The 26,982-nt window shown below is 34.3% G+C and overlaps 1 protein-coding gene across 1 annotated transcript; it reads right to left on the bottom strand.

Annotated features, from left to right (window-relative positions):
* Nucleotides 1-570: 570 nt before the first annotated feature.
* HNF4G (hepatocyte nuclear factor 4 gamma) lies at nucleotides 571-26,982 on the bottom strand. Its single transcript, XM_055284832.1, has 10 exons — nucleotides 26,773-26,982; nucleotides 22,902-23,070; nucleotides 19,188-19,282; nucleotides 15,866-15,972; nucleotides 14,214-14,369; nucleotides 11,335-11,422; nucleotides 8,733-8,885; nucleotides 8,366-8,602; nucleotides 6,948-7,070; nucleotides 571-3,455 (listed from the first exon to the last, which is right to left on the bottom strand). The coding sequence occupies exons 1-10, from the start codon at nucleotides 26,906-26,908 to the stop codon at nucleotides 3,334-3,336; spliced, it is 1,386 nt and encodes a 461-aa protein (XP_055140807.1). The 5' UTR covers nucleotides 26,909-26,982; the 3' UTR covers nucleotides 571-3,333.

Raw genomic sequence — 26,982 nt, 5'->3', positions numbered from 1 at the left:
TTTACCCAACGCCTATATACCCATTGTATGTTGGAAGTAACTAAGTTAAGATTTTGAGGAATTGTTGTGAAGGCATAGTTGGTTTTGAAATGTAAGAAGGACATGAGATTTGGGAGGGGCCAAGTGCGGAATGATATGGTTTGGCTCTATGTCCCCACCCAAATCTCAAATCAAATTGTAATCCCCATATGTCTAGGGAGGGACCTGGTGGGAGGTGGTTGGATCATGGGGGCAATTTTCCCCATGCTGTTCTTGTGATAGTGAGTTCTCACAAGAGCTGATGGTTTAAAAGCATTTGGCAGTTCCCCTCTCGCTTTCTCTCTCCTGCTGCCTGTGAAGTAGGTGCTTTCTTCTCCTTTCACCATGATTATAAGTTTCCTGAAGCCTCCTTAGCCATGCAAAACTGTGTCAATTAAACCTCCTTTCTTTACAAATTACCCAGTCTCAGATAGTTCTTTATAGTAGTGTGAAAATGGACTAATACAAATGACTATATAAAATATATTATCAGTATCTGTAAAAATATGAAAGCATTTTTGAACACTAATGAAGCACCTGTTTCAGTGATTTTTTTTTTTTTCTCAGTTTTTATTCAGAAAGTTTAGTGAAACAAACATAGCATCACAGTTTAGGAATACTTTAATCTCACTATAATTTAACATTGTAAAAAATCTACTAATTTTTGATTTCCAACAATAAAATTTATAAAAATAATTTTACATTTATAAAATGAATTATTTCACAATAAATTATTCATTTCTATTACCTGAAAAAAGTTGAATACTATATAAAAGTAATAACTTCCCTTATCAATATTTTGAAAATATGCTGAAAACATCAGTTCCTTTTTTCCAGCATCTTTGGCAGTTCAGTATATAAAAATATAATATTATAAATTCCCTGACCATAGTTATTGAAGCAGAATCATTACTAATAATTTCAAAGATATAGCTGTTTAGTAAATACGCATGAATAAATTACAGGGTTCACTAAAAATAAATTTTATCTTTTATACTTCAAAGGTTTTTGCTATGTTCTGAATTTTTGTGTTTTCCAAAATTCACATGCTGACACCTAGTCCCCAGAGTGATGGTATTAGGAGGTAGGGCCTTTGGAGGGTGATTCAGTCATGAGAATTAGTACCTTTATTAAAGAGACCCGAGAGAGCTACCTTGTTCCTTTTATGTATAAGGACACAGCTAGAAAATGCCATGTATGATCCAGAGGCCTAATTTGTTGATTCCTTAATCTTGGACTTCCCACCATTGAGAACAGTGAGAAATAAATTTCTGTTGTTTATAAGCTGCCAAGTTCATAGTATTTCATTACAGCAGCCTGCACAGACCAAGGCAGTATTTTTTTTTTAATGTCTTCTAAGGGAACCCCCTCTAAAAGTAAACAAAAATCTACAAAAGTTATTTGTATGATAAAAATCAAAACATTCTTATTCACGAAATTGAAACTACAGTAAATTTTCAAAAAATAAGAGTTAAAAAACTCCCCCCATATGATATATTTTAGTTTCACAAGGGTACCAGGTCTTGAAGGAATTTTATTAAATCTATTAAATCATAAATAGCTTTTAATAATCATTGTTCTACTTTAAGATTTCAATTTTACTTTAAGAGCTAATAAGTTACTTAATATTACTATAACCTTTTTACTTACAAGGTAAGTGGGAGATATGACATCATAATCTTAGACATTTTAAAAAATCCTGAGAAAGATTATTTCACTCTTTTACAGTTTGGGATCCTCTTTTTAAAAAAAATTATTGATAATTACTCAACCAGTTTTTCCAATTTTCCCTCTCCTCAACCAGAGAGGAGCCACTGCCTCATGAGGTGGCCCATGCTTCATTTGTTTTAAAATAAATTCCAGCTTTAAGTGATATGAGAGAGTTTAAGGCTCCAATGAAGTGTACTCCTCAGTCTAGAATCCGACATTTGGTACATCCCTGGGCTGCTACATTTTGAAGAATCTGCTAAGCCAGTCATTTTACTTTGTTTTTGTTTTCATCAAAATCTATTTGGTGAATCTTTTATTTTATCTAATGTTTTTAAGAGAGAGTCTTGTTAAAACTACAAAAGTGGTTTCTTATTCAAGCCGCAACAATTTTACACTCACTGCTTATTGGTAAATATATATTATAGGTGATATGATGAATAATATCCAATCATCACTCAACTGCATATATTTAAAAACCACACTATGAGTAAGAAGTTCACATTTTTCATTCCACACCAAAGATTCATTAAAGTCAACTAGACCTGGGCTTGAATGTGGTTCTCTCACTCGTTATGTTTGTGAATTTTGGTTATGTTCCTTAAACCCTCAAGCTAAAGTTTCCCTTCTTTATAAAACAGAGATAATGATATCTCTCCTAAAGTGTTATTGTGAGGACCAAATAAGGGACATGGGTGGTAGATGGCTAACTTGTCCTCAGAATCAGTTCTCTCAGAGAGGTATGGCTTTGGCTGACACAGACTTTCCACCTATAGATAATTCTCCTGGCTACCATGGGAGCCAGCTGTGGGCATGTGCTAATTTCTAGTCAATGGATAACTATTTTCTAAATTGTTTCAGGAGAAAGAAATAAATTCCTCTCTTGATTTCGTCACTGTTTTAGGGGTTTCTTTGTTACAGTTCACCCTGCATCCTAACTGATAAAACCAACATGTTTTTGCTTAACGTACATCTTCAAATAAAGTCAGATTTCAAAAAGTATCCCGTCATCCTTGGAATGGTTTTTTGTATTTTTCTAAACTTAAGATAGGAATATTTAACTCTAAAGCAAAGAGTTGCTTCTTTACCACAGACTGTCCATAAAAGATTCTTCTTGAAAAAGATACAGCCTATTCTACAGCAACTGCTTTATTTTTCTAATCTGCAAGTTTATAATTTATTTTAAAAAACTTAGCTCATTTTATATTAAACCGAGATTTCTGATCTACTATTTTCAGTCAAAAACGAACAGTTTGTTCTGCATCACATCACAATAAAGCAATTATTTACAGATTTAAATTAACATTAATAAAACAAATGAAACTCATACATAAGACTCAGTTGGTTCAGGCACAATGCAGGGGCAGTTGGAAAAAAATGCCCTATATAAACATCTTCAAACTCAGATATACATTGGTTGCATGTGAAAGTTTTACATAGTAGCAATAACGAACAGAATGAACGTATAAACAAGAAAATAGGACACCGTCTTATAACAGCACCATGAGGAAGCCTTGGCTAAGAGTTTGCCAAAAGTGCTATCCTGAGATATTTCAAGATCAACAACTTTTCACATTTATGTAGTGCCGTTCTGAAGTAAACACATTTTCACAATTGCTTTTGTTTGGAGAGATGCTGGTGTGAAATGACTGATGCTTGGTTTGTAGCTATTTTGTACTGTTCTTGCCCAGAGCCTTGTGGTGGGGAAGGGAGTGGGGTTTCAGGAGTCGCTGAAAAAGAATCAGAGAATTGAGTGTGATGGTGGCAGTCAGTCTTCCCCACCCCATTAAACCCTACATAACACCAATACACATTAGCGTAATTTGAAAATGTTTTTAAAAGATTCTGTATAGAATAGTGATTTGTAGAATGCATTACTGGCCCATGACACACCATTACAGAGTACTCTCAACTTACTTCCCAAATAACATTAAATAGAAAGAGGTCATGTTAAAAAAACTTTTTTCATAGTCACTTTAAGGTGTTTTCTGCCTTTCCTAATAGCATTTATAAGCATTTGATTCTCTAATAAACCTAGCAGGAAAAAAGGCAGTGAAAAGAATTAACAGAAGGATAGTTTTCTCAAATATTAAAAAGCAATATTTTTTACAATCAAAATTCACATAAAATGAAAATATATTTGGTTTGGATTCCACTAATTCAGACATATTAGATGACATAAAAAATTAAGGTTAAGATACTTTATAAATGTCCTGAAATCTAAGTTGTAGTCAAAAGCATCTGAAAAATACTGGCTTTTTTTTTTTTTTGCTTCAAAATTATTCTATTACAATCGAGCTTGCCTGTCCCATCCCCTTTGATGCAAAGAGCAAGCCTGAGTAATTGAATAGAAAGTAATTGAATATAAAAAATTGAATTGAATGTAAAAAGTTACAGTTTCAAAACTTCATTGTCTAGAATAGTAGTTCTTTCTATTGTAAAATCTAACCATATTATAAAATAATCTAGGAGTTATTCTGTAATTTTTAGAAACGAAATATTTTAGTACTCATGCTTATTGTTATTGTATTATTCCACATAGTAAACAGAACAGAAAATGTTTGATGATCAGACTGAGGCTTTGTAAACTCTATAGCTTATGTCTCAACAGTTTTAAAACATTATATACAAAACAAGAACAGTCTCCTTTTACCTGGTGTTCATTAATACACTAGCTTTATATTATTGTTAAGTATTGGTTAGCAATTACTTAGAAGCAAAATTTTTCAGTGCAGTTTAAATGACAAATCAATATCAAAATCTGCTTTTAAAATTATTTCTGGCTATTTAGACTAGATCTAAGACTGCAGTAGCCTTCTCTAAAAGACCAAGAAAATATGCATGAACTTAAATTTTGGTTGTGTTTAATATCCTGCTTTGCATAAAATATAAATTATTTCAAATGAGCATAGTAAAGCCAAGTTTTCTTTTACGAACAATTCCCACAAATAGTATGTGGAAAGAACAAGAATAAAAATGAGTGTAACAATGTGATTTTTAAAAGACTAGGGTAAGCAAATGTGTTTTTAAAATACTAGAATAGCAGCCCTTAAAAAGTATTCAGCCACCAGCAGAACTGTCCAGCTCTCTTGCCAGTTGATTCCTACAATGCTTATTGTGTTGTTAATGTGTTTTATTTTGTGAGTTTATGAATAACTGATCTTTAAGAGACACAACTCCATAAACTCTCTAGTTTGGTATTAGGCTTGCCCCTGTCTTTCTGCTCTTGATTATCTATTAAATGAAAATGTTAAGATCTATTCTGCAAAGATGGTCCCAAATAATGTCTTTCAAGCACATTGGAAATCCAAGATTATGCCATATTTTTCTATAATTTATATTTTTTCCTAACAATTTCATTTCTTTCTCTCTCACATGCTCAAATAATTTTGGTTTCATATATTATTTACACAAAGATCTACCTGTGCTTGTATCTAAAAGATGGAATAGTAGCACGCAGTCCCATGGCCTCTATGTTCCCTACCAATGCCTAGAAGTCAGGTGGTACTGGTAAATTGTTGTTGCATTGCATACAACATTTGGGAAAAAAAAAAAACAATGTTGTAGCTAGCTACTAAAGGCTATTGTAAATATAGTAGGCAGTAAGAGTATGCATAACAGTTACATCACAATAACTCAAGTCATCTCAGTGAGTTAATAGGTTTGGTGTTCAGAGGCAATAGATCAAAGGTAAATCTGGGATTAATTAGAGTAAATTCAGAAGCAAGTAATCAGTTAATCTAGATGTTTAATCAAATAATTAGAGATTTGTATCACCACAGAAGCTTAGAAAAAATAGAATTAGCATGAAGGCTACAATAATAGATTAATTTATCTACTAACAATCTCTATAGTATTTATATAGTCATTTGCGTTCCTAGGAGTTTTCATAAGCAGCCCTCACTGCACAATTCTAATGTGAACGAATTCTGGTTACCAAGGCTTAGTTAAACACCACCAGTCTGGCAACAACATGGTTCAAGTTTCAGTTACCACGGTAACTCACAATTAACAGTGAGTAATTTCATAAATACAGACTCCACTGCCAACTCTTCAGTCTGCAAACAGCTACCTAAATAACAGATGTGCTTTATGATCAGTGACTGATCATGTCATAACTTTTAGTCTGTCCATGATCGGTCATTGAGCATCTTCTATTCAGTTCAGGCATGGAAAACAAACCGCATACAGTGGCTGTGTTGCCTCCTTGTTTCCTAGTGGTAAATTCACATCACATTTTACAAAATTGAATAATTGAATCAGAATTGACCAACAACAGTGAAAATGCAGAAAGGAATAAAAAGTGATAATGCTGGAAGTGACATACAAATAGAACATAAATGCAGTCACAGAAGAAGTAGCTGACCATGGGAATGTTGCCGCTGCTGTTGTTTGAGTCTAAATATGCAGCCAGGAACCTAGCAAAGGAAAACGTGTCCACATAAATGAGAAAGTTGGATGTGTCGAAAGGGGAGAAGGTGTCCCAAAAGAAGTGAAACCGGCAAGAAAATTTCACATTAAATGAATTCTCAGAAACATGCCAGGACATTGAGAATGCAAGGGATAAAATGTTGAAAGCTGATCCAAACTTCCCAATGAGTAAAACTCATCAGGGCGTAGAAAAGACCCTCACTTCCTAATGTAAGTTTCAGAAGGTGACAAGAACTGGTCAAACTGCGTTTCACAATTTTTTTATAAAGAAATAAAACACTTCGATTGTCAATATTCCTAATGTTTTAATTACAGTGTACCAACTGAAATGTTTTATATTGGATTCTACAAAATAAGTATAAAGATTATATTCATTTAGTATCCATAAACATTAAGAGAGTTCTTAATGTTTTGACAGACATTTTTGAAGGTCCCAAGCAGGAAATAATTTTCCCATTGATTATTCAGATTCCCTTGCATGGTTTCAGCTTGCATTGTCATTTTTATGGTCTCACACTGCCGTGCAAAGCAAGGACTACTTGTATACTCTTTTGTGCTCCCCAGACCTATGAAGTTGAAAGATTTTTCTTACATTTTCATTTTAGGAAGCAAACTTATGTCTAGGGAGAAAAAGTGACAAGCTGAATAACAATCTTCTACTGCTGAGTCCCAGATGGGAAATTACACCAAGTTTTTGCCATTTCTGGTTACTAATAGATTCTTTCCCACAATTCCACTTTCTCTTGGGTAATTAAGAAATATCATGGTTGAAAAGTAGCCTATATACTTACAGATCTGGTCTGCATGAACCAGTGTTGACATAGGACCTAAAAGTATAGTTTGTCCAGTTAATGGATCTTGAGACAAATGTGGATGCATTGGATGATGGAGATGACTGCCATCATTGGAAGCCCCTACAAAAGATAAAAAGATGCTGTGTTAGTGATATTTAATCAGGAACAGCAAGTTTACCTTGAAACAAATGTTTTGATTGACAGCTTAAATATTGCTATTTTTGCCAAGTGCTTTTTGGGAATTCAAAAATAAATTGACAGAACCACTGGCATATTAAGAACAATGTCAGCTTTCACTGTACATTGGCTAGATTAATGTTGCATCATATTATGCTGTATATTAATAATGGACCTTGTGTGCCATTTCCTGGAATCATTAGGTTCGCTGCCTGTTGTTAAGGCAATTCCAAGAATCACTTACCTCAAGTTTATAGTATTTGGGATCACCGTAATAGCATGAACAACTTTCATTTCAGAAAGATACCATTAGGAACAAATTATGCACCAGAAAACTGAAAATAAATATGATGATTTTTACAAGGAAATTTAATCTAGATTGGAATGCAAAATAAATGATTTCTTAACTTATTCCTGACATTTATTGCAACATTGAAATATCATTTTCTCTTTCTACTATTTTGTGTCAATTAATTATTTCAGGAGCACAGTGTTCATTTTTAAGATATTTAAGTATTAGGTTACATTGCAATTCCAGTATCCTTGAGGTTTTAAATGAATCAGGGCATGAAAAACCATGATCTATTTGAAGAGGTCACAAAACCAGGAAATTTGTTTCTATTTGCCATGTTTGGAAGGATCTGAAAATTTAAGTCAGAGAGATTGTGGAGTAGAGGTTGTGGAGGCTAATAAGAATGGGGGCTTGAGGCTGGGCACCGTGGCTCATGCTTGCAATCCCAGCACTTTGGGGGGCAAAGGCTGGCAGATCACAAGGTCAGGAGATCGAGACCATCCTGGTCAACACGGCGAAACCCCGTCTCTACTAAAAATACAAAAATTAGCCAGGTGTGGTGGCCTTGTGCCTGTAGTCCCAGCTACTCCGGAGGCTGAAGCAGGAGAATCACTTGAACCAGGGAGTCGGAGGTTGCAGTGAGCCGAGATTGCGCCACTGCTCTCCAGCCTGGCTACTGAGCGAGACTCTGTCTAAAAAAAAAAAAAAAAAAAAAAAAAAGAATGGGGGTTTGAATCTGTTCAAGTATTTTTGTCTCTCTGATGGGTCTTGCAAATTTTCTAAATGTAAAAACTTGAGTTCATTATGTCATAGCAGAAGGAAAAAAATTCAGGAGCATCACATCAACTTCAATAGATGAATTAAATATAGACAAAAAAATCAATAGGTCAAACTTATATTTAGTGTGATTCTAATCAATAAAGTAGAACTTCTTCAATGTACTCACCACCTAGTAGCATTTCCTGAAGTAGATTGTCAATTTTAACCATCCCAAAAAGTTTAACGAACTGTATTTGCTCAATCATTTGCCACGTGATGCTCTGCAGTGTGGGCAGGAGCAGAAGCAACTCTCCAAACCTCCCCCGGGAGTCATACTGCCGATCATTGATGTAGTCCTCCAAACCGATCTGCACTTGGAACCTCATGTTCTTAATTTTTACTGGATCGCTTAGCCCTTTTGCATCTAACAAAGGAATAAGAGAGGCAGTGTACAGATTTAACCTAATTAGAGTGTAAGACAATAAATATCCTAATATTGAAAAGTAGTTCAATTTTTATTATATTAATTCTCTAGTGGAATTTTGAAAACCAACCTGGATCAAAAAATACAATTGCCTTTAAACAAGCATACTCATTGTCATCAATCTGGATTTCTTGAAATGGTCTAACCAGCTCATCTAGAACACGATTGGCCACACGGCTAATCTCAACTTCACAGCTGTTGCGGTGAATAACGTAGTTGTTTCCTATGAGAGAGAAAACAAAACAAAACAAAACAAATAACCACCTGTCTCCCCAAACTGTCAGCACTGTTTAAAATTTAACAAACCTGTGTTTAAAATAGTCTACCCTTGAAGGAATAGTGATGTGCTTCCTCTCTCAGTGGTGTTGTTAGTTATGCTAGAAAAACTTAAGCATGCTTAAAGGACCAAGAACATTGACAACGTGATCACATGCATTTTAACGGGATCAGTCGCTGGTGATAACACAAAAGTGCAGACTAATAACATGCTAATATTTGACAAACTCTAAATATAATGATTAGTTTTTCTCTGTGTCAGTCATCTATTAGAGTTTTATTCACTAATGACTATGATACAAACCCTAAAGAATCTTTCTTGTTTACAGCAGGTTAAAAACAGCACTTTGATACTCTAGGCATTCTAGGCATACACTATTGAGACAGTTTTAACACGCCTAAGTAAAGGAGGTTAATTTTTTTTTAAATTAGCATGTGAATTCTCACGAGTTGCCTCTGATAGTATGTTTTCTCTTCCTGGACTTCTTTAAATAGAGGTGGGATAACCACTTTATAAGGCTGACTTTAAGGGAGTTCAGAGATTGGGTAGTGAGCTGGACCACCTATTCCCTAAAGATCTTTCTAACTTAGAAATTCTCTGGCTATAATATGATGAACATTTTTATAGCTTCCAAAAATAACAGCTAAATTGTTATTTTCTGGTTTTATAGAAAGACAAATATTCTAAATTCTTTCACTGCAGGCAAAGACAATCCTCAGGGTAACAGCATGTTCAATGGTAGCCTCAGTCTTTCTTTTTTCTCCAGCTTTATGGAGGTATGACAACCAAACAGAATTGTATATATTTAAGGTGTACAATGTGATTTTTTGTTTGTTTGTTTGTTTGTTTTTAGATGGAGTCTCTATCGCCCAGGCTGGAGTGCAGTGGCACGATCTCAGCTTGCTGCAACCTCTGCCTCTCAGGTTCAAGTGATTCTCGTGCCTCAGCTTCCAGAGTAGCTGGGATTACAGGCTCCCACCACCATGCCCAGCTAATTTTTTGTATTTTTAGTAAAGATGAGGTTTCACCATGTTGGCCAGGCTGGTCTCGAACTCCTGACCTTAAGTGATCCTCCTGCCTCTGTCTCCCAAAGTGCTGGGATTACAGGCATGAGCCACCAGGCCTGGCCCAATGTAATGTTTTAATTTGTATCTACATTGTGAAATAATTACCATAGTAAAACTAATTAACATATATTTCACCTCACACAGTTACTATCTTTTTTTGAGTTTCACTCTTTCTTTATGAAAGGTTAGCTTACCTAATTATTCTGGGTAAATCAATTTAGAACTAGAATGTATACAGTAGGCATTTTGTTTTCTAGGTATACTGCATTTAGGTCTATAACAAGAACAATATTCTAGATGTTTACTAGAAGTGCAAGAGAGGTATTTAATAGCATTTCAGGGCATAGTCTCCACAATCACATTATGTGGTTTAGAATCTTGGCTATATTCTTTTCTAGCTTTGTGACCTTTGGTAAACTTTCTCTGCCTCCATTTCTTCACCAGCAAAATGGGCTGAAAATAATAGTACTAATCCCTTAGGGCTATTTCAAGGGTTAAATGAGAGAATATATATCCATATACATGTAATGTACTTAGACCAGTGCATTTATATAGTAAACCTGCAATAATATTAGATATTGTTATATTGTCTTCAATTTATTTATATTTGGGGCTAAAACACCTAGCACAAAAATAAAATAATCTAGTCATATTTTCACACATGCCAGAGAGAGGTAGAGCTAGTAAGTGTCAGAAGGATCTCAACCCTCAAAACCTAATTGTTTAAGTTAAGTAAGGTAGTGGGATTGGAACAATTAATGAAGACAAACGTTTTCTCTTTATGTCTTCTCTACCCCACCACCCCACACCTATTATCCTTCTTTAGCCTCTTCTGGCATTCCTGTCTATTGAAATTGTTCAGTCATTACCACCAATACTTTTTTACTTGATCATGTTGTAGCATATCATGGGCTATCATGGGCAATAAGATCATAGGATGTAAACATGTTTTTTTAAAGTGTGTAAAATAAAAAGCAGACTCTGAGGAAATATGAAAACACACTGAGACTCCATAAGGCAGCCACATAATTCACTAATTATTCATTCTGATATAATTTGAACATACCTCAATATTATGTTTATTGAGCAACATCTCTTATTTATTTTTAAATCTTAATGCTCCCTGATCATCTCACGGACTCTGAACTTACATACAGTCAAGGCAAGGACAAATAAGGCCAAGTGAGGACACAATTAAATTAAACCTGTGAAGTGACAGCACCATTTGACAGTGTCTGTAAATACTTGGAACATACAGAACAGACCCTCTATAATATTGCAAGAATAAAATATGCATAATTTCTTCTTAAATTAAAAAAAAAACTTACCCAAAAGCAAAATATCTTTATACATCATGGATCTCTTTGTAGCTCCAAGCAGTAAGTGCTCCCCTGCGTGAGCCCTCAACAGTGCCACCTTAATGAAAAATTCTAAGTTTAACAATTAATTATAATATATAATGATTAAAAGATGCCATGAGTCTTGTTAACTTACAGTGTTCTTTAAGCCTGGGACTTTTTGTTTGTTTAACAATCTATAGTATTCATAGATACATGCCATTATTAAGCCTTCCAGTTTTCTATCATAGCATGTCAATAGAATTTACTTTTCAAAAATTTTAAAACTATCTAGCAAGTCAATACAATGGCAGCAGAAAAAAAAAAAAAAGCAGACAAGTTAACTGTTTGCAAGGGAAACAGAATCAAACAGACCAGAGTTCAAATCCCAGCACAGCCACTTACTACCTGTTTAACCTTGTGTAAGTTAACCAGTATGTTTGAACTTACTCATTTGTTTTCATCTATAAAATGGGAGTAGAGATAAAAAAAAATCTCATCATGTACTCATGAGTACTAAATGATAAAACATATATAAAACATAATCTCCTGCATGTAATAAACTAAATAAACAAAAGCAAAGCAAAGACGTCTTGTAAGGAAAAGATGGGAGGTCTGGGTTCTGCCACTTTCTAGACTACTCTTCTCAGTAAGCTCTCAACTGAGCTTCATTTGTACGCTCAATTACCTGCTGGGCATCACCACTAGGAAGTATAGGAAGCATTACAAATTTAACACCTACCAATGTAACGCTTCTCCATTATCTTCATCTAGTAAATGGCACCGTAATCCAAAGTGCTTGTTCACATCAAAACAAGAGACTATTTTGAGTCCTCTCTAACTCTACAGTGAATTCTAGTGCTGCTTCTCAAAATACAAGCCAAAGTGATCCACTTCTTTTCATCTCCATTGCTACCACCCCAGTCCAGGCTGAAAAGTCTTTTAATGGTTTCTTGTTGTCCCTAGACTAAAACCCAAACTCGTCAAACATGGCCTCACAGGTGATGGGAGGCGTGAGAGGAGTCAGTGCTTTGCTTCCCAGCCCTGGTGTCTCTGACTTCATCTTGCAACACCCCTTGTTCACATTGTTCCTGCCTGACTCAGAACCGTGGACATGCTGTTCCTGTATCTGGAGTGCTTTCTTCTCAGATTCTCCTGCACTTGGCCCCTTGTCTTTCAGGGTCTCAGCCAATAACTTCTCTGGTCCTCAGTTTAAAGTATCTCTTCTCATTTTATTCCCATTCTCCAACAACTCATCCTATTCCATTTTATAGCATTTTATAGAGCTTATCTCCACTTGGAATGAACTTTCTCATAATTTTTGCATTTTTTAAGTTATCCACCTCTCTCAAATAGAGTGTACATTTATGAGAATAGTGAAGAAATCTGTATTTTTACTGCTAAATACCCACAGTTCCTAAAACTGAACAGGAATCTCCTAATAAATATTCATTTGATTAATTTAGTGAGTGAATTTTACTGACATAGGGTTCAGTTTTAGAAACTGTAAAATGGAGATAATAACACCTGTCAGTGAGCTCCTGAGAGAATTAAATGAAATGATGTAATTAGTGCAACTGAAAGCTGATTTCCCATGCCTTATTCATAACAGACATTTACTAATTTGTGGCTAATTAATAAATGTTATACTGTTAATATTAAAGAATCAGTTGGCAAATTAAAACTGTTTTTCACTGGTTACTGGATTTCAATTTCCCAATTTTTAAATCACTGAATATATAAGTCAGCAATTTCTAAAGAAGAATGATAATAAAAATATAAAACTCATAAATAACGTAACCCTACTTATATTGCTTGGGGTGAGACTGGTAGGTTTTAGCAATTTAGCATTATTCACTGGCATAACCTTCTGAGCCATACTATCTTTATGATATGTCAATATTCGTGACTCATACCAGGAAGGCAGTTACAGAGCATTTTAAGAATTATTTTAGATTTCACTGTATTTTTTTTTCCTGTCACCAGGTGAAATGCTTTCTTAAAAATAAATATACATTGGTTATAACACTTAACACGGTTAATTTAAGGTGAGAGAAAGGGAATTTTTCAAATTATTTTCATCTACAAAAAATTATACCCTACTTAGTAAGAACAGTTCAAAATGAATCTGAAACCAAAACACTTATCTTTATAATACAATTAGGAAATTCAAGTTTCTAAGTATTTACTAAAATATCATAATGGACATATGACAAAATATGAAAATATAAGTATTAGTAAAAGATCACTCTATCTTATCTTCTGTAAATTTTATTTCTCTATAAATTTCTGATCATGCTTCTACAGATTTTTTTTTCTTTTTACCAGACATGTAACTTTTATACAATAAATTCTGGAATAAAATTGACAACATGAAAGGTAAAACTTCATGTTAATTGCATGAAGTACCCACCAAGACAACACCACAACCTGTGTGATTTCTGTCTAGGAGTGACCTGGTATTTCTGAGGAGTTTTATGTTGCACCTTCAGTAAACACCAATACACAACATCCACCATTTGCTTCACAGACATTCACTCTTCTAATACTTTGTCTCACAATGATAGTTACATGCTATCTGCCTTTCTCCCTCACATGACCCTTTTAAAATTCCAAAAGGGCAGAGGAGTGTTTTGTTCAGTTCTTGTCCAATCAATAAATTTGCTACACCCCTAAAATAGAAGTCAAACAGTTGTGCCTCTTGATAGAACAAGGTGAATGGGTAAGAAAACCCAATCCTTTCTCTCATGACTTATCTTTTGTCAAATACAGTAATATAGCATATGCATTACAAATAAAATGGAAAGAACATAAACTTAGCAAAGTTCAAGGAGCATTTTTAAAGCATTTATAAAGTTTTAAATGTATACCTGATCATCCAATGGTAATTCACAGAAGGCAGGAATATATTTAGCCCATTCCACCAAGACTAAGAGCTGCTGTTTCATAGATTCACAGACATCACCAATACTTGCAATTTTCTTAACGTTTATGTCAGTGCTTGACCCAGGGCTTGAGACTGAGATCTAGTATTAAGAAAAACATTGTATTATCATTTAAAATAATAGATGGCCAACATTCCCCTTTTTTCCTTTTGACTATGTTAAGTAAAGGCCATAGAAGTAGGCACTATTGTTGTTACAGTATCTTGACAAATACTAAACATTTTAAATTGAAAAATAAAATACCTATCAGTTTACAAGTTAATTTAAAAACATTTCATATATATAGCACCATCCTCTGAGAGCAGTATCTTATGTTAGTGGTCAAATCTGTACACTAAGTTTTACCCCAACTTTTGAAGAATTTCACAATTCAAAATGGCTATATAAATAGATAGATAGTATCCATATGTAATATGCTCTTTGATTTTATTTTGAATTAAAGGTTATATTTTCTTTAATTTGTGGAAGTTTATGAAGAAAATGTTTTCATAAAGTTTACCCAGTTGGAGAGACAAGAAGCAAGAACTATTTGTCTCGCTGCATTAAAAGGAAGCCATCAAAATTAAATTAAGAAACCAATGTGTGACTCAGCAATGTTGAAGAGCTTAACGTATAATAAATTTGTAAGATTTGTAGATTTGTAAATCTGTAATTTTAGACTATATAAAAATGTAAGTAGTAAAGCTTTTCTGCTGAAAGAAAACACAGTCTAACATGCGTGTGAGTGTATCTTTATCTGTATTTGAATATTTTCTCAGAGCTCCCCTTTAAGTCATTCTCTAAAAGCTTTATTGCCCATCAAGCAATCTTCAAGTAATAATGATAACGGTGATGTTAACCTCATCATATTACCCTTGTGTTATCAAAAATGAAAGTAGTTGCACTGACTCATTATAGGACCTGATTAACTACTTGGCGATTTTATAATCTGCTTTATAATAGAAAAATAATATTAACATTTCTAATAAGGGCAATGCTAAAATAAGTCTGATTTAAGCATTTCTTTATATGACACTAAATAATTTATTTTTATGTATATAACTAATGACTTATTTTTTTAACTGTAGAACTGTTATTTGAGAAATTTAAAATAATAAAGTTTTCTTTCTTATGTGTTTTCTGAATTCTGACTCTTTATTTAAATGTCTGTTTCCAAAGCAGGTCCCAATAATCCAGAAGTCATTTTCAAGGAAAGAAGCTCTGATAACAAATCTCAACCAAACTCCCCAAAAGTTGTGGTAGCTGGTTGTACAGATTCAATCAATAAAATAAAATATTGCCTACAGAGCTTTGTGCTATTCATTATTTTTAACCAAACTTATAAGCAAACTTTTTAAAAAACAATCTTAGACTGAAATTCATTTTATTTTTCCATTTAAAACTAGTCTTGTTCAAGAATAGTCAAAATTAAGTCAGCAGTCCCACTCAAACTTTCAAAGTAAAACTCTAAAATGTGTGTAGATGTAACTTATTTTAGTAATGGGCACCTTTGAAAACACTTAGATTATTTTAGTATGATGCCTAAATGGACATTTGATTTTATTAAATAGGGTTTGATGCTGCCGTGCCACAGGTACCTGGCGAGACCGAACTTCAGCTTGTGCCAGTGTGTTAATGGAGGGGATGTTGCTGCCATCAAATGTGCTTCTTCTGGTGCTTATTCTATCGCGTTCATTTTGTACAGCTAGGGGGAGAAAACACAGTATTTATTGAGCACTTCTCTTTAGCGTATGTTAGAATATAGATTTTGAGGAGTTTTTTTTAAGTAAAAAAAATGAGAAAAGTTCTTTCTAAAAGACTTGGAAGAAAGATATTTTCATTCTCTACTACTTTCAAAAATAGCAATAGTCAGGCTTGTCACTAGAGCCCATAAAACCCTGCTGTTTGAGACTTCATGACAGCATGCATGTTAGAAAGTGTTGGGTCAGCCAGTTCTGCCACGCTGTATTTTTAATAGGGTGGTTTTCTATTCTCTCAAAGTTAATAAAACTATAAGATAACTAGAGGAAGAGCATTGCCTATAAGATTGACCAGGTCGAAGATAAGAGTGTATTCACTATCAGAAAATATGAGTCATAGATTTTGAAACTTCCATTTTCTTTTCTCTATCAAACACTAGCAAAAATGGAAAGTAAACTTCATTATGATGATTTTAGGATTACAATATTATGATCTTTCATAAAACACTATCCATGGGACAGTTTACCAACATTAATAAAGCAAAACTTGTACCATGGAGCAGTCTCTCCTGAGAAAATTGAGGTTTGAATATCAGCATTTTGGAAAGATGAAGAAATCCTATATATTATATGGGTTTCTAAGAGAAAGCCAGATCTGCTTCTTTATTTCAGGATTAAAAAAAAAAAAAGAGTAATGTAATTCCCCAAATCCCTTACTGAAAACTGTATTTTTAAATATAAGGAAGAGTGACAGGGAAAATATTAACTCACATGTTTACCATAGAGAGAATAAAATCAGGCCAAGTGTAGTTCAAGTCTGTAATCCCAGCACTTTGCTAGGCCGAGGTCAAAAGTTCAAGACCAACCTGGCCAACATGGTGAAACCTCGTCTCTACTAAAAATACAAAAATTAGCCAGGCGTGGTGGCACACGCTTGTAGTCCCAGCTACTTGGGAGGCTGAGGCAGGAGAATCGCTTGAACCCAAGAGGCGGAGGTCACAGTGAGCCAAGATCGCACCACTGCACACCAGCCTGAGTGACAGAATGAGACTCCATCTCAAAATAAAATTTAAAAAAAAAAAAGAGAGAGAGAGAATAAAATCAGTCAGATATCAAAGTTGAAATTCAAAACTTTGGAGGTAAAATTATCTTTCATTAACCAAAGAGAAGGGAAACAAGGAATGTAGGCCCTAAATTATTTTGGTTAAGGCTGTAATTTGTTCTGCTGGAACAATAAGGCATTAAAATATCATTTTTTTTCTGCAAGTATGCTTTTGTTAAAGAAATCCACCAATTTCTAGAGACCTAAAACTTACTATTAAATATCCACTCCATTAAGTTGAAGGAGGAATTACAGGACTTTTTGCCTTTAAGAAAGAGTAGGTTGTCTGTAAGTTGGAGTGAATCAGTAATATTTTATTTTAAAATCATACTTACTGGTAGCTTGCTCTTTTTGTTTTACAGAAATTGTTATTGATTTTAACCTAAACTGACTCATTTGGAAATGCATATGCAGAGATAAAAAATTAAGATGTTAGCTATGCTTTTTGAATTTCACTTACATGATTATCCTTTAGAAAAATGCTAAAAGATATTGTAAACATTTATAATCTCAGTGCTATCATTTTTGACATAAAACTATGTTTCTATTTGTTTCCATCTAATTAATCTTGCTACTATGCTGTTAGTGTAAAAAACAGAAATATATCAACTTTAAAACTCAAAATTACTTTCCAGTCTATTTAAGAAAATAACACCTGCTTTTATGAACAAAAGATAAAATTTACCTGTTTTAAAACATAATTGTACTTCACAAATTGTAAAACTCATAAAGGAAACATAGGATTGTTATTTGCTTACACTTTTGTGGAGATAAACATGGAGTTCAAGTAAAAATGGAGGAAGGCAATTGACCAAGTATGTAATTAATCCCATAAAATGTCAAATAGAGCTCCCTATGAAATTAGAAACAAATCACTTTTTAAATGAGAAAGTGCTTCTCCTTTAATTTTGTGAACTTTATTTTTTGTTGTCTTCGACACTACTAACCTGAGCAAAACTAATGGTATTTCTGTATCCTTAAAATATTGAATGGCAAAGAAAAATCTAACTACGTTAAAGATGGGTTTGATATATTTTACACTTCTTTAGCATAGTGATTTCATTTGATTTTTTTAGTTTGTGAAACAGTTGTGAAAAACATCTCTTTGTATATGATAGGCATGACCAAACAGCAAAACTGACAAGTATAAAATTTTGTAGCTGTTACACGCTGTCAAATGTTTACAGTGTGTTCAATACATTTGTTTCTAAATTAACCGTATTTAAAATGTAGGAGAATATAATCAGATTACTTAATATATTCAAGATGAAATTAGTACACACTAAAATAGCACATCTAGTCTATTGTCTTGGTCCCTTGATATAATACAAGCTTCCTGAAAGGGAAAATTATTTTGTCTGCTATCTTCACTATCGAAGCTTCAGCACCTAGAACAGTGTTTGGAAAATTGCAGTGTTCAATAAATATTTAGTTAATAAATGAATGCGTGAAAAGCAGATATTCGGTTAATGTTCATCAAAAGAAAAAAGATATTCAGTTGTTGCTGAGAACAAAAACAACAAAAAATACATTTGTGTCAGGCGTGGTGGCTCAAGCCTGTAATCCCAGCACTTTGGGAGGCTGAGGGGGGTGGATTACTTGAGGTCAAGAGTTCAAGACCAGCCTGGCTAACATGGTGAAACTCTGGTTCGACTAAAAATACAAAAATTAGCCAGCTGTAGTCCCAGCTACTGGGGAGGCTGAGGCAGGAGAATTGCTTGAACCTGGTAGGTTGCAGTGAGCCAGGATCATGCCACTCTGCACTCCAGCCTGGTTGACAGAGCGAGACTCCATCTCAAAAAAAAAAAAGAAATCTGTAATTTCAACCCACTAACAGAATATTGGTATACTATTTCATCAATAATTTTGTTGCCTTGGACAATATAGTGGTGGAGAGGATGATATCCATAATCAGATAGTCACCAGATAAATACTGGCTATACCACTTAATAACTGGATGTCCTTGGGCTAAATTCTTTAACTTGAGGAACCATGGATTCCTCCTTATTATATTGAGGAAAATTAGAACTCATGAAAAAGGTTATACTGATCAATGAGAATGTGTGTGTACGTTTATCACTTTTCATCAATAATGTTAATTATCATCATCATTATTACCTTCTTTTTTCATTCCCGCTCTAAAACACTTTCTTAATCGGCAATATCTACATTGATTCCTTTTGTCCTTGTCAACAACACATTGCCGACTGAACCTATAACATCAAAGATATATTAGTTTGCAGAAAACTATAATTTACAAAAAAAAAGCAAATAGACAAACGGATTTTAAATATGTATTGTCACATTTGGTTCGATAAAAAGAAGGTATAGGAACAATCAACTATGACCTTTCCAGTCTCACAATCAGCATGTGCGTGAAAACATGAGCCTCACCTCTCCCTTAGTCTTTATAGTAAAATAAAACTGAATGACTATCTTCATTTTGGCTGCTGTGCATAACCACTTCTATCATGAGTCATGAAAGCCAAACCTAGTTTTGAATATCTTTGGCATTCGAGTTTTTGTTGCTTATTGCTAAATGATTTCAGTATGAAGGAGGCTATTATCAGAACTTCATGGCCCTGCATTTTCATGCTTTTCTCTTTTAAATATTCTTCTATTAATTTTAAGTGTACCCCACAACCCACTGAAGTTTACCCTAAATGGCAAATTATATATCAAGAGGTCGTTGAGGACAACATTGAGAGTACAGTTGGCATCATGGGGTAAGACTTCACACACATTAGAATGGTTGCAAATGAAATAAAGAAAAAACAAGTGTTAGTGAGGATGTGGAAAAATTGGAACCCTCATATACTGCTGGTTAAAATGTTAAATGATGCAGCTGCTTTGGAAGAAAGTTTAGCACGGTCTTAAAAAGCTAAACATAGAGTTATAGTACTATAACCCAGCAAAGCCATGCTAGGTCTGTGTGAAGAGAAATGAAACATATGTACACATAAAAGCTTGTTCATAAATGTCCACAGCAGCATTATTCATCATAGCCCAAAGTGGAGAATATCCAAATGCCTATCAACTGATAATAGAAAAACGAAATGTGGCATGACTGTACAGTGGAATATTATTATTTGTCAGTAAATAGGAATGAAGTACTGATAAATGCTACAACATGGATAAACCTTGGCAGCCTATTCTATCCTAAACAAAAGAAGTAAGTCTCAAGAGATCGCCTATCGTATGATTTTCTTTATACAAAATATCCTGAAAAGGCAAATCCGTAGAAACAGAAAATAGATTCATAGTTGCCTCATATTGTTGGTGAGGGAGTTGGGAGGAAATGGGGGAGTAACTACTAAAGGTTTCTTTATAAGGTGATGAAAATGTTCAAATTTGACTGTAGTGATCGTTGCACCACTCTGTGGATACACTAAAACCTGACTTGTATACTTAACCAAACAAACAAACAAACAAATGAAAAAGAGTACAGTCTCTGAAATTAAATCTAAGCTTGATTCCACCATTGACTCTCAACAGAACCTCGGGTGTTAAGTAACCTTAATTTACAATTGTAAAATAAAGAGAAGGACTTGCCCAAAAGGTTGTTGTGTGAATACACTTCAAATAGTTGGGGGCAAATATTAAGCATACAGTAAACACTAACATTTCTTCAAAATTCTGGCACAGAATTATCCATACATATTGATATGTACCTGTTTATTTGTAGTTGATGATTAATGATAAGAATAAAGGTATATATTTTGTGACCTATAAAATGTATTTCTTCTAAAAACTATCGGTGTCCACTTAAAATTGAATGAGAAGCAAAGCCTATCATCAACAAATTGAGCTAGAAGAGAAATGTGCTTTCAGAGTGAGGAACAAGGCATTGCTCATTTGGGAAAAAATGGCTGATGAGACTCAGGAGAGAGGACCAGATTGACAAAAAACACAAGGCGAATGCATTCACTTAACATTAAATTAATAACAAAAATTGAATAAACATATTATTAAGCACCTACAACATACAAGATCCTGGTGTAGGGATTAAACAGATTAATGCTACTTGTTCCCGCCACTCAAGGAAATTATAATCTAATAGAGTACACATACAAATTGTACATAATGTGAAAAACATAACGTGAAAAGTATTGAAACAGCAATTAAAAGTGCTTTTGAAGGAAATCTCAACCTCAGTTTGATGGAGCAGTTACAGTAGAAATGGAACTTTGTAATCTAAGGAAATAGATACATTTGAGACCTACACAACCTGAGCTTCAAAAAGTCTCCATGCCCTTAAACTTGCATCAATATACTAACCATTTTCTAAATGAAAAATCATAACATTTGCTGAATACTAAAATATGTAAAGAAAGCTAGGTTGGCAGTAGCACTCTTAAAAGGAAGGTGAAGGAGTTAAAATGCATCTGTTGTTAGAATATTTTTTAAACCTCTAAAAGCTGCTCTGAGAGCATCTCTTTTCCACTCTTCCCATACAGAAAGGACGGAAGTCCTGATAGCCTTTGTGATTCTCTGATTCTCACAAGTTGTAGGATTTAGTTGTTTGGATCATCATTTTACACACACACACACACACACACACACACACACGTATTTCAATTTTAACAGAGCACCTGACTCCAGAAGGTATGGTTTACAGGTTATTCTGTATTTGTTTTAGTTTAGAACCATTCGTACAAAACTATTTTTGATGAAGGAATGAAGGACATTGATCTACATTTTACCTTTAGAGTTTTAATGTAAATAAAAGGAAAACTCATCTAAATACACTTTTTTTGTTTACCTAGAAAGTTTTTAAAGTGGGCAATTTATATTTCTCTTAACCTGCTTCAAACTATCTTGGAAAAATTACTAAAGAATTACCAGAGAACTAGATAGATATTTGGGGAGTTATATATTAACTTGTATTGCACCCTAGGAAATCACGTGGCAAGACTTTGAGAGAGTTAACCTCTTCCCAAATGTCCAATCTGTTCTTAAAAGAACATAATTCTACACGTACCTTTTATTGACAGAACCAACATAGTTATTTTTCTGTTAAATTTAACCATTTTGTTAATAGCCTATATTCAATCTAAATGTAATCTGCATTCTAGGACAGTCATACAGATGAATCAAGATGCAATATGTATACTTAAATCGTGTTATGATGTTGACTAGGTATTAATCTAAAAAAAAAACCCAAGGAAACAGCCTACTGGAAATGCTTGACAAATATACTATAGTTAAATAAGCTTCTGACAAAACATTTAAATTTAATGACAAAAAATATGGCATGAGAAATACATTCTAAATTTTAGGACTGAAAATTAAATTTCACTCATTGATATCAACAAACTACCAAAATCATCTGCACTTTCATAATTTTGTTTTTAGACCTAGGATGTAATGGCACTTAAAAAATAAACATGAGGAAAAATACTCGTATTGAAAAACCTTTTAAATGCAGATTTTAAAATGTTTAGAGGTATATGAACATGTGGTAAAACAATAAAGAAACACAAGGAAAAGACAACATGAAATTGCAATGGTAGTTACCTCTAGGAGACAAGGGAGAAAAAGTGACAGAGGAGGTGTCCATTAAAGGCTTCAACTATATTGGTCTAAGCTGGGTGGTAGGTAGGTGGATTTTTTTATATACCTTCTATAAGTCTAAAATGTTTCATAAAAAAGCACCACCTACGTGAATACATCCTGTGTACATACCCACATGTTCTTACTTATACCGCAGTTTAGAGATTGTATTTGTAGACTTACAGATATACGAAAACTCTGAATTTTCTTCTCTTACTTTTTGCGTGCCAAACTGAAACATCTGTAAAGATAACTTGCCTAAAAGGGCATTTAAAGTACCTGCAAGAATAAACGTGACTCTTACGAATGCTGCGTCTGAAGAAACCCTTGCACCCATCACAGCTCGATGCCCCATAGTGTTTCCCTGTTGCTCTGTCCCCGCAGATAGCACACAGACAGTTGACGCCGTTGTCTGTGGTATTCATACTTGTCTCTGGGGCAGAACTATCTGTCAATAAAAAAGGAAGATTACAGTTAGAGTTAGTACTATTTCCTGATTAAATTGTCCTGCTAATTATTTATAGGCTCATAACACTTCATTCGTTGGCTTCTTGGAGACCCCACACTGGTGCTTTCCTTTTAACCCCTGGCTGGCTGCTTCCGTTCCAAGCTCTCCTTTCTTATTTCTGAACATTTATCTTTGGGACACCATAGGGCTTAGTTCTCCAACTATGCTGTTTCCCAAGGGAAGTTTATCAGTTCCATGACAATAAATATTAGCTGTAGGATGAATAATTCCAATATTTTATCTCTAGCCCCGATGTCTCCCACGGGCATCAGCGTGAAATGCCCAAGCACCTGTTGAAGAACTTCACTGTGAAATCTAATCAGAATTGTAAATTAACATATCAAAAACAAAAGTCTTCATTTTTCCCCTAGAACTTATTCTTCCTTCTTTCAGTCTCCCCTATATCAGTCAATGGCTCCATCCAGTTTCCCAGGGCCAATAATCTGTGAGTCTTTATTGTATTCTCTCCTTTATCTTTTATAACCAATCCCTTGGTAAGTCTATGTTTACAATAGTTTTTATTTATTTATTTATTTAATTTTTTAAGACTGAGTTCTCCCTGTTGCTCAGGCTGGAGTGTAGTGGTGCGATCTCGGCTCACTGGGATCTCGGCTCACTGCAACCTCTGCCTCCTAGGTTCAAGTGATTCCCACACCTCAGCCTCCCTAGTAGCTGAGATTACAGGCGTGTGCCACCATGCCAGGCTTATTTTTGTATTTTTAGTAGAGACAGGGTTTCACCATGTTGGCCAGGCTGTTCTTGAACCCCTGACCTCAGGCGGTCTGCCCACCTCGCCTCCCAAAGTGCTGGGATTATAGACGTGAGCCACCGCACCTGGCCTGAAATACATATTTAATCCACAACTTTTCACCACGGACATCCTTATTCAATCAACCACCATCTTTCCTCTAGATTATGGCAACAGCCTGCTATCTAAATTCTTTCCTTCCATTCTTGCTGCCCTACTGTTTGTTACCCCAAAGCCACCTAAGTGATATTGCTATAAGTAATTCATATCATGTCACCCTCTGCATCCAACCCTGTCGTAACTGGATACAGATGATGTCTAGGCATCTTCCCACAGCCTGTAAACCCTGCATGTCAAACCCCCCTAAAACTCCCCCAAATCTCTGATCCCAGTATCTGGTACCACTTTTCATTCAGTTCACTATTCTCCAGCAATACCCTCTTTTTTTTTGTCATCGTTGAATGCTACTCTCATCTCAGAACTTGTTCACCTGCTGTTCCTTCTGTCTGGAAGGGAAGTTCTTCCCTAAACCTTTCTTTGAGCTAGCTACCAGGTTTCTGTTAAAGTCTCACATTTTGTGTGAAACCTTCTCTGAACACACATTTAAAAATGTCACCTCCCATCTGTCCTTCAAGTAGAACCTAGACCCCTGCTTATTTTAAGTATTATTATTATATTTTGAGTCAGGGACTTGCTTTGTCACCCAGGCTAGAGTGCAGTGGTGCAATCCTAGCTCACTGCAGCCTGGACCTCCTGAGCTCAAGCAATCCTCCCACCTCAGCATTCCAAGTAGTTGGGGCTACAGGAGTACATCACCACATCCAGCTAGTTTTTAATTTTTTTTATTGTAGAGACAAGGTCTCACTATGTTGCCCAGGTGGGTCTTAAACTCTTGGGCTCCAGCGATCCTCCTGCCTCAGCCTCCCAAAGTGCTGAGACTATAGGTATGAGCCACCACACCTGGCCTTAGTTTTTTAAATGGCCTTAGCTTTTTATATAACTTTATTAGTGAAAAGTATATTCTGCATTGGTCTGCTCATTTATTACCCATCTTTACAAACAGAATATAAGCCCCATGTTGGTAGAGAATTTATCTGTCTTATTTAGTCCTCTGTTTTCCAGCTTTTAGGATTATGCCCAGGATATAGTGGGTCATCTAATACATAATTCTGAGGGAAGAATTATTTTTAAAATGTAGATATTTATAATAAAATGAATATTTCTTAAATGAGTTAATATTGTGGATTACATCTTTAAAAATCTATATGCATTCAAAAGATATTAAATATGTAATATAGTAAAACTTTATTATAAAATTGTATATTAACAACTGATTATTGTATAGCTAACAAAAGGATAATACTAAAGGTTGTCGCGTCCTGATTACATTTTGTAACTTACATATATTCTACTTACTAATATTTCTGAGTAGACAAATATTGTCATATATAATTTCATGAAGTAGAAAAAAATTTTAACGAGAACATGCTTAGGGTTAGTCAGGTGACATAGGATTAAAATGCTAAATATTTTTCTTTTGGTAACATTAACAAAACAGATATTAACAATATGAAAGTTAGAACTGTTTGGAATTGATTGTATTCTGAGAGACTATATAGAAATATGAAAAGTGCAACTCTTGCTTCAAGTTTAGTGCCATACTTACATATTGCTGACAACATTAATACAAACAAACAAGTTACACCACACTTTAGATATAGCCATACAAATTTGTTATTTCAGTATATTTGTTAAACACTTATAGTAAATAAGTGTTATGATTATGGCAAATATGTCCCTACCATTTCTTAATCATGAGTGTTTTTTTAAATTCAGTATTCTGATGAAATACTCTATTAAATATCTCTAGTCAAGTCTAAACATAAGGACACAAAACAGTGACTTCCTGAAAGTTGCATTACAGATTTATTTTAACTATAGCTTTGCTAAATTTTCAGAATTCACCTTTTGACTGTTTTTTAAAATTCCCACTAATAAGGAACTGCTTATTAAAAATGGAACCAGAACACCAGTCATACAAATTATACAATACAGTAGAATAGCAAGATATCCTCAGTACAAGATATATTCTCAATCTTGCATTAAACACACACACACACACACACACACACACATTTTCCAAAGTATACATAATTACTCGATCTTAGGAGTTCTAACAGTTATAATGTATTTTAAACAAGATTTTTTTACTGGGTATTAAGTCTAAATTCAAAGTCAACAGTAAGCTGTATTACATAAAGACACAACCCCTAAACAACTCATGTCTTATTTAAAGTTAAAATGTTACAGTAATTAAATACCAACAGCTTTGTGCGGCTAAACATTAGCCTGTCAAGTGAGGTTATAATACAAGCCTTATTCCCTTTCATATTTGCTTTCAATGCAAAAACCTGATAGTAATTTTAAATGCAGTTTCTCATCAGTAGCAATTGAGAACTGGAATTATAATGAAAAGGGTAGACAATCAGTGAAACTCCCTAATGTTCTATGGAAACTTTGTTCCATAAGTCATTTTAAATATTGCATAGAAAATATACTTTCACAGCCGATCTGCCAATATTACGTATTACTATGATTTACAGCAAATAAAATAACAGCTGAAACTACTCTTTTTACCTAACTGGCCCATGACAGAATTCTGACATTACTTTATTACACAAAACCAGGCTTTTTCTACCTCTAACACAAAATAGCCACAGCATTATTAACTTAAATTTTGTAATGAAGTTCAAAAGCTCAGATTAGTGGCCTTAAAAGCAAGCCCTAAATTCTCCAGCAAAAAAACATTGAGCCACAACCTTTGGAAGGTCAGTCTTCTACCTTCTCCAATTATACTTACTTTTCTTTACATCTATAAACAGATGATAACTCACCATTTGAATTGTATAGAATCTGCATAGTTTCAAACTCCAAAGTTGTGTAAGTTGGGTCCAAAACTTCACTGTAATTTGCCATGTCCATGTCCAGTATTGGTTCTGATACCCTCATCATTGATTTAGAAACACACATACAAGTGGCACCACAAGCCCAGAGTGTGTGATGAGTGTTTTGATGTTTTGCTTTCAATCTGTGAGTGCTAATCC

This window comes from Symphalangus syndactylus, chromosome 7 (genome assembly GCF_028878055.3).
Source record: "Symphalangus syndactylus isolate Jambi chromosome 7, NHGRI_mSymSyn1-v2.1_pri, whole genome shotgun sequence".
NCBI classification, from domain to species: domain Eukaryota; kingdom Metazoa; phylum Chordata; class Mammalia; order Primates; family Hylobatidae; genus Symphalangus; species Symphalangus syndactylus.
This window is presented reverse-complemented; position numbering and strand designations above follow the sequence as displayed.

Coding starts and splice junctions, on each gene's coding strand:
- HNF4G (XM_055284832.1), bottom strand. CDS start 26,908: ATGTGTGTTTCTAAATCAATGATGAGGGTATCAGAACCAATACTGGAC. Junction 23,071..26,772: donor GATTCTATACAATTCAAATG/GTGAGTTATCAT, acceptor TTTTATTGACAG/ATAGTTCTGCCCCAGAGACA. Junction 3,456..6,947: donor GGTTCATGCAGACCAGATCT/GTAAGTATATAG, acceptor ATTCTTTTTCAG/CGACTCCTGAAACCCCACTC.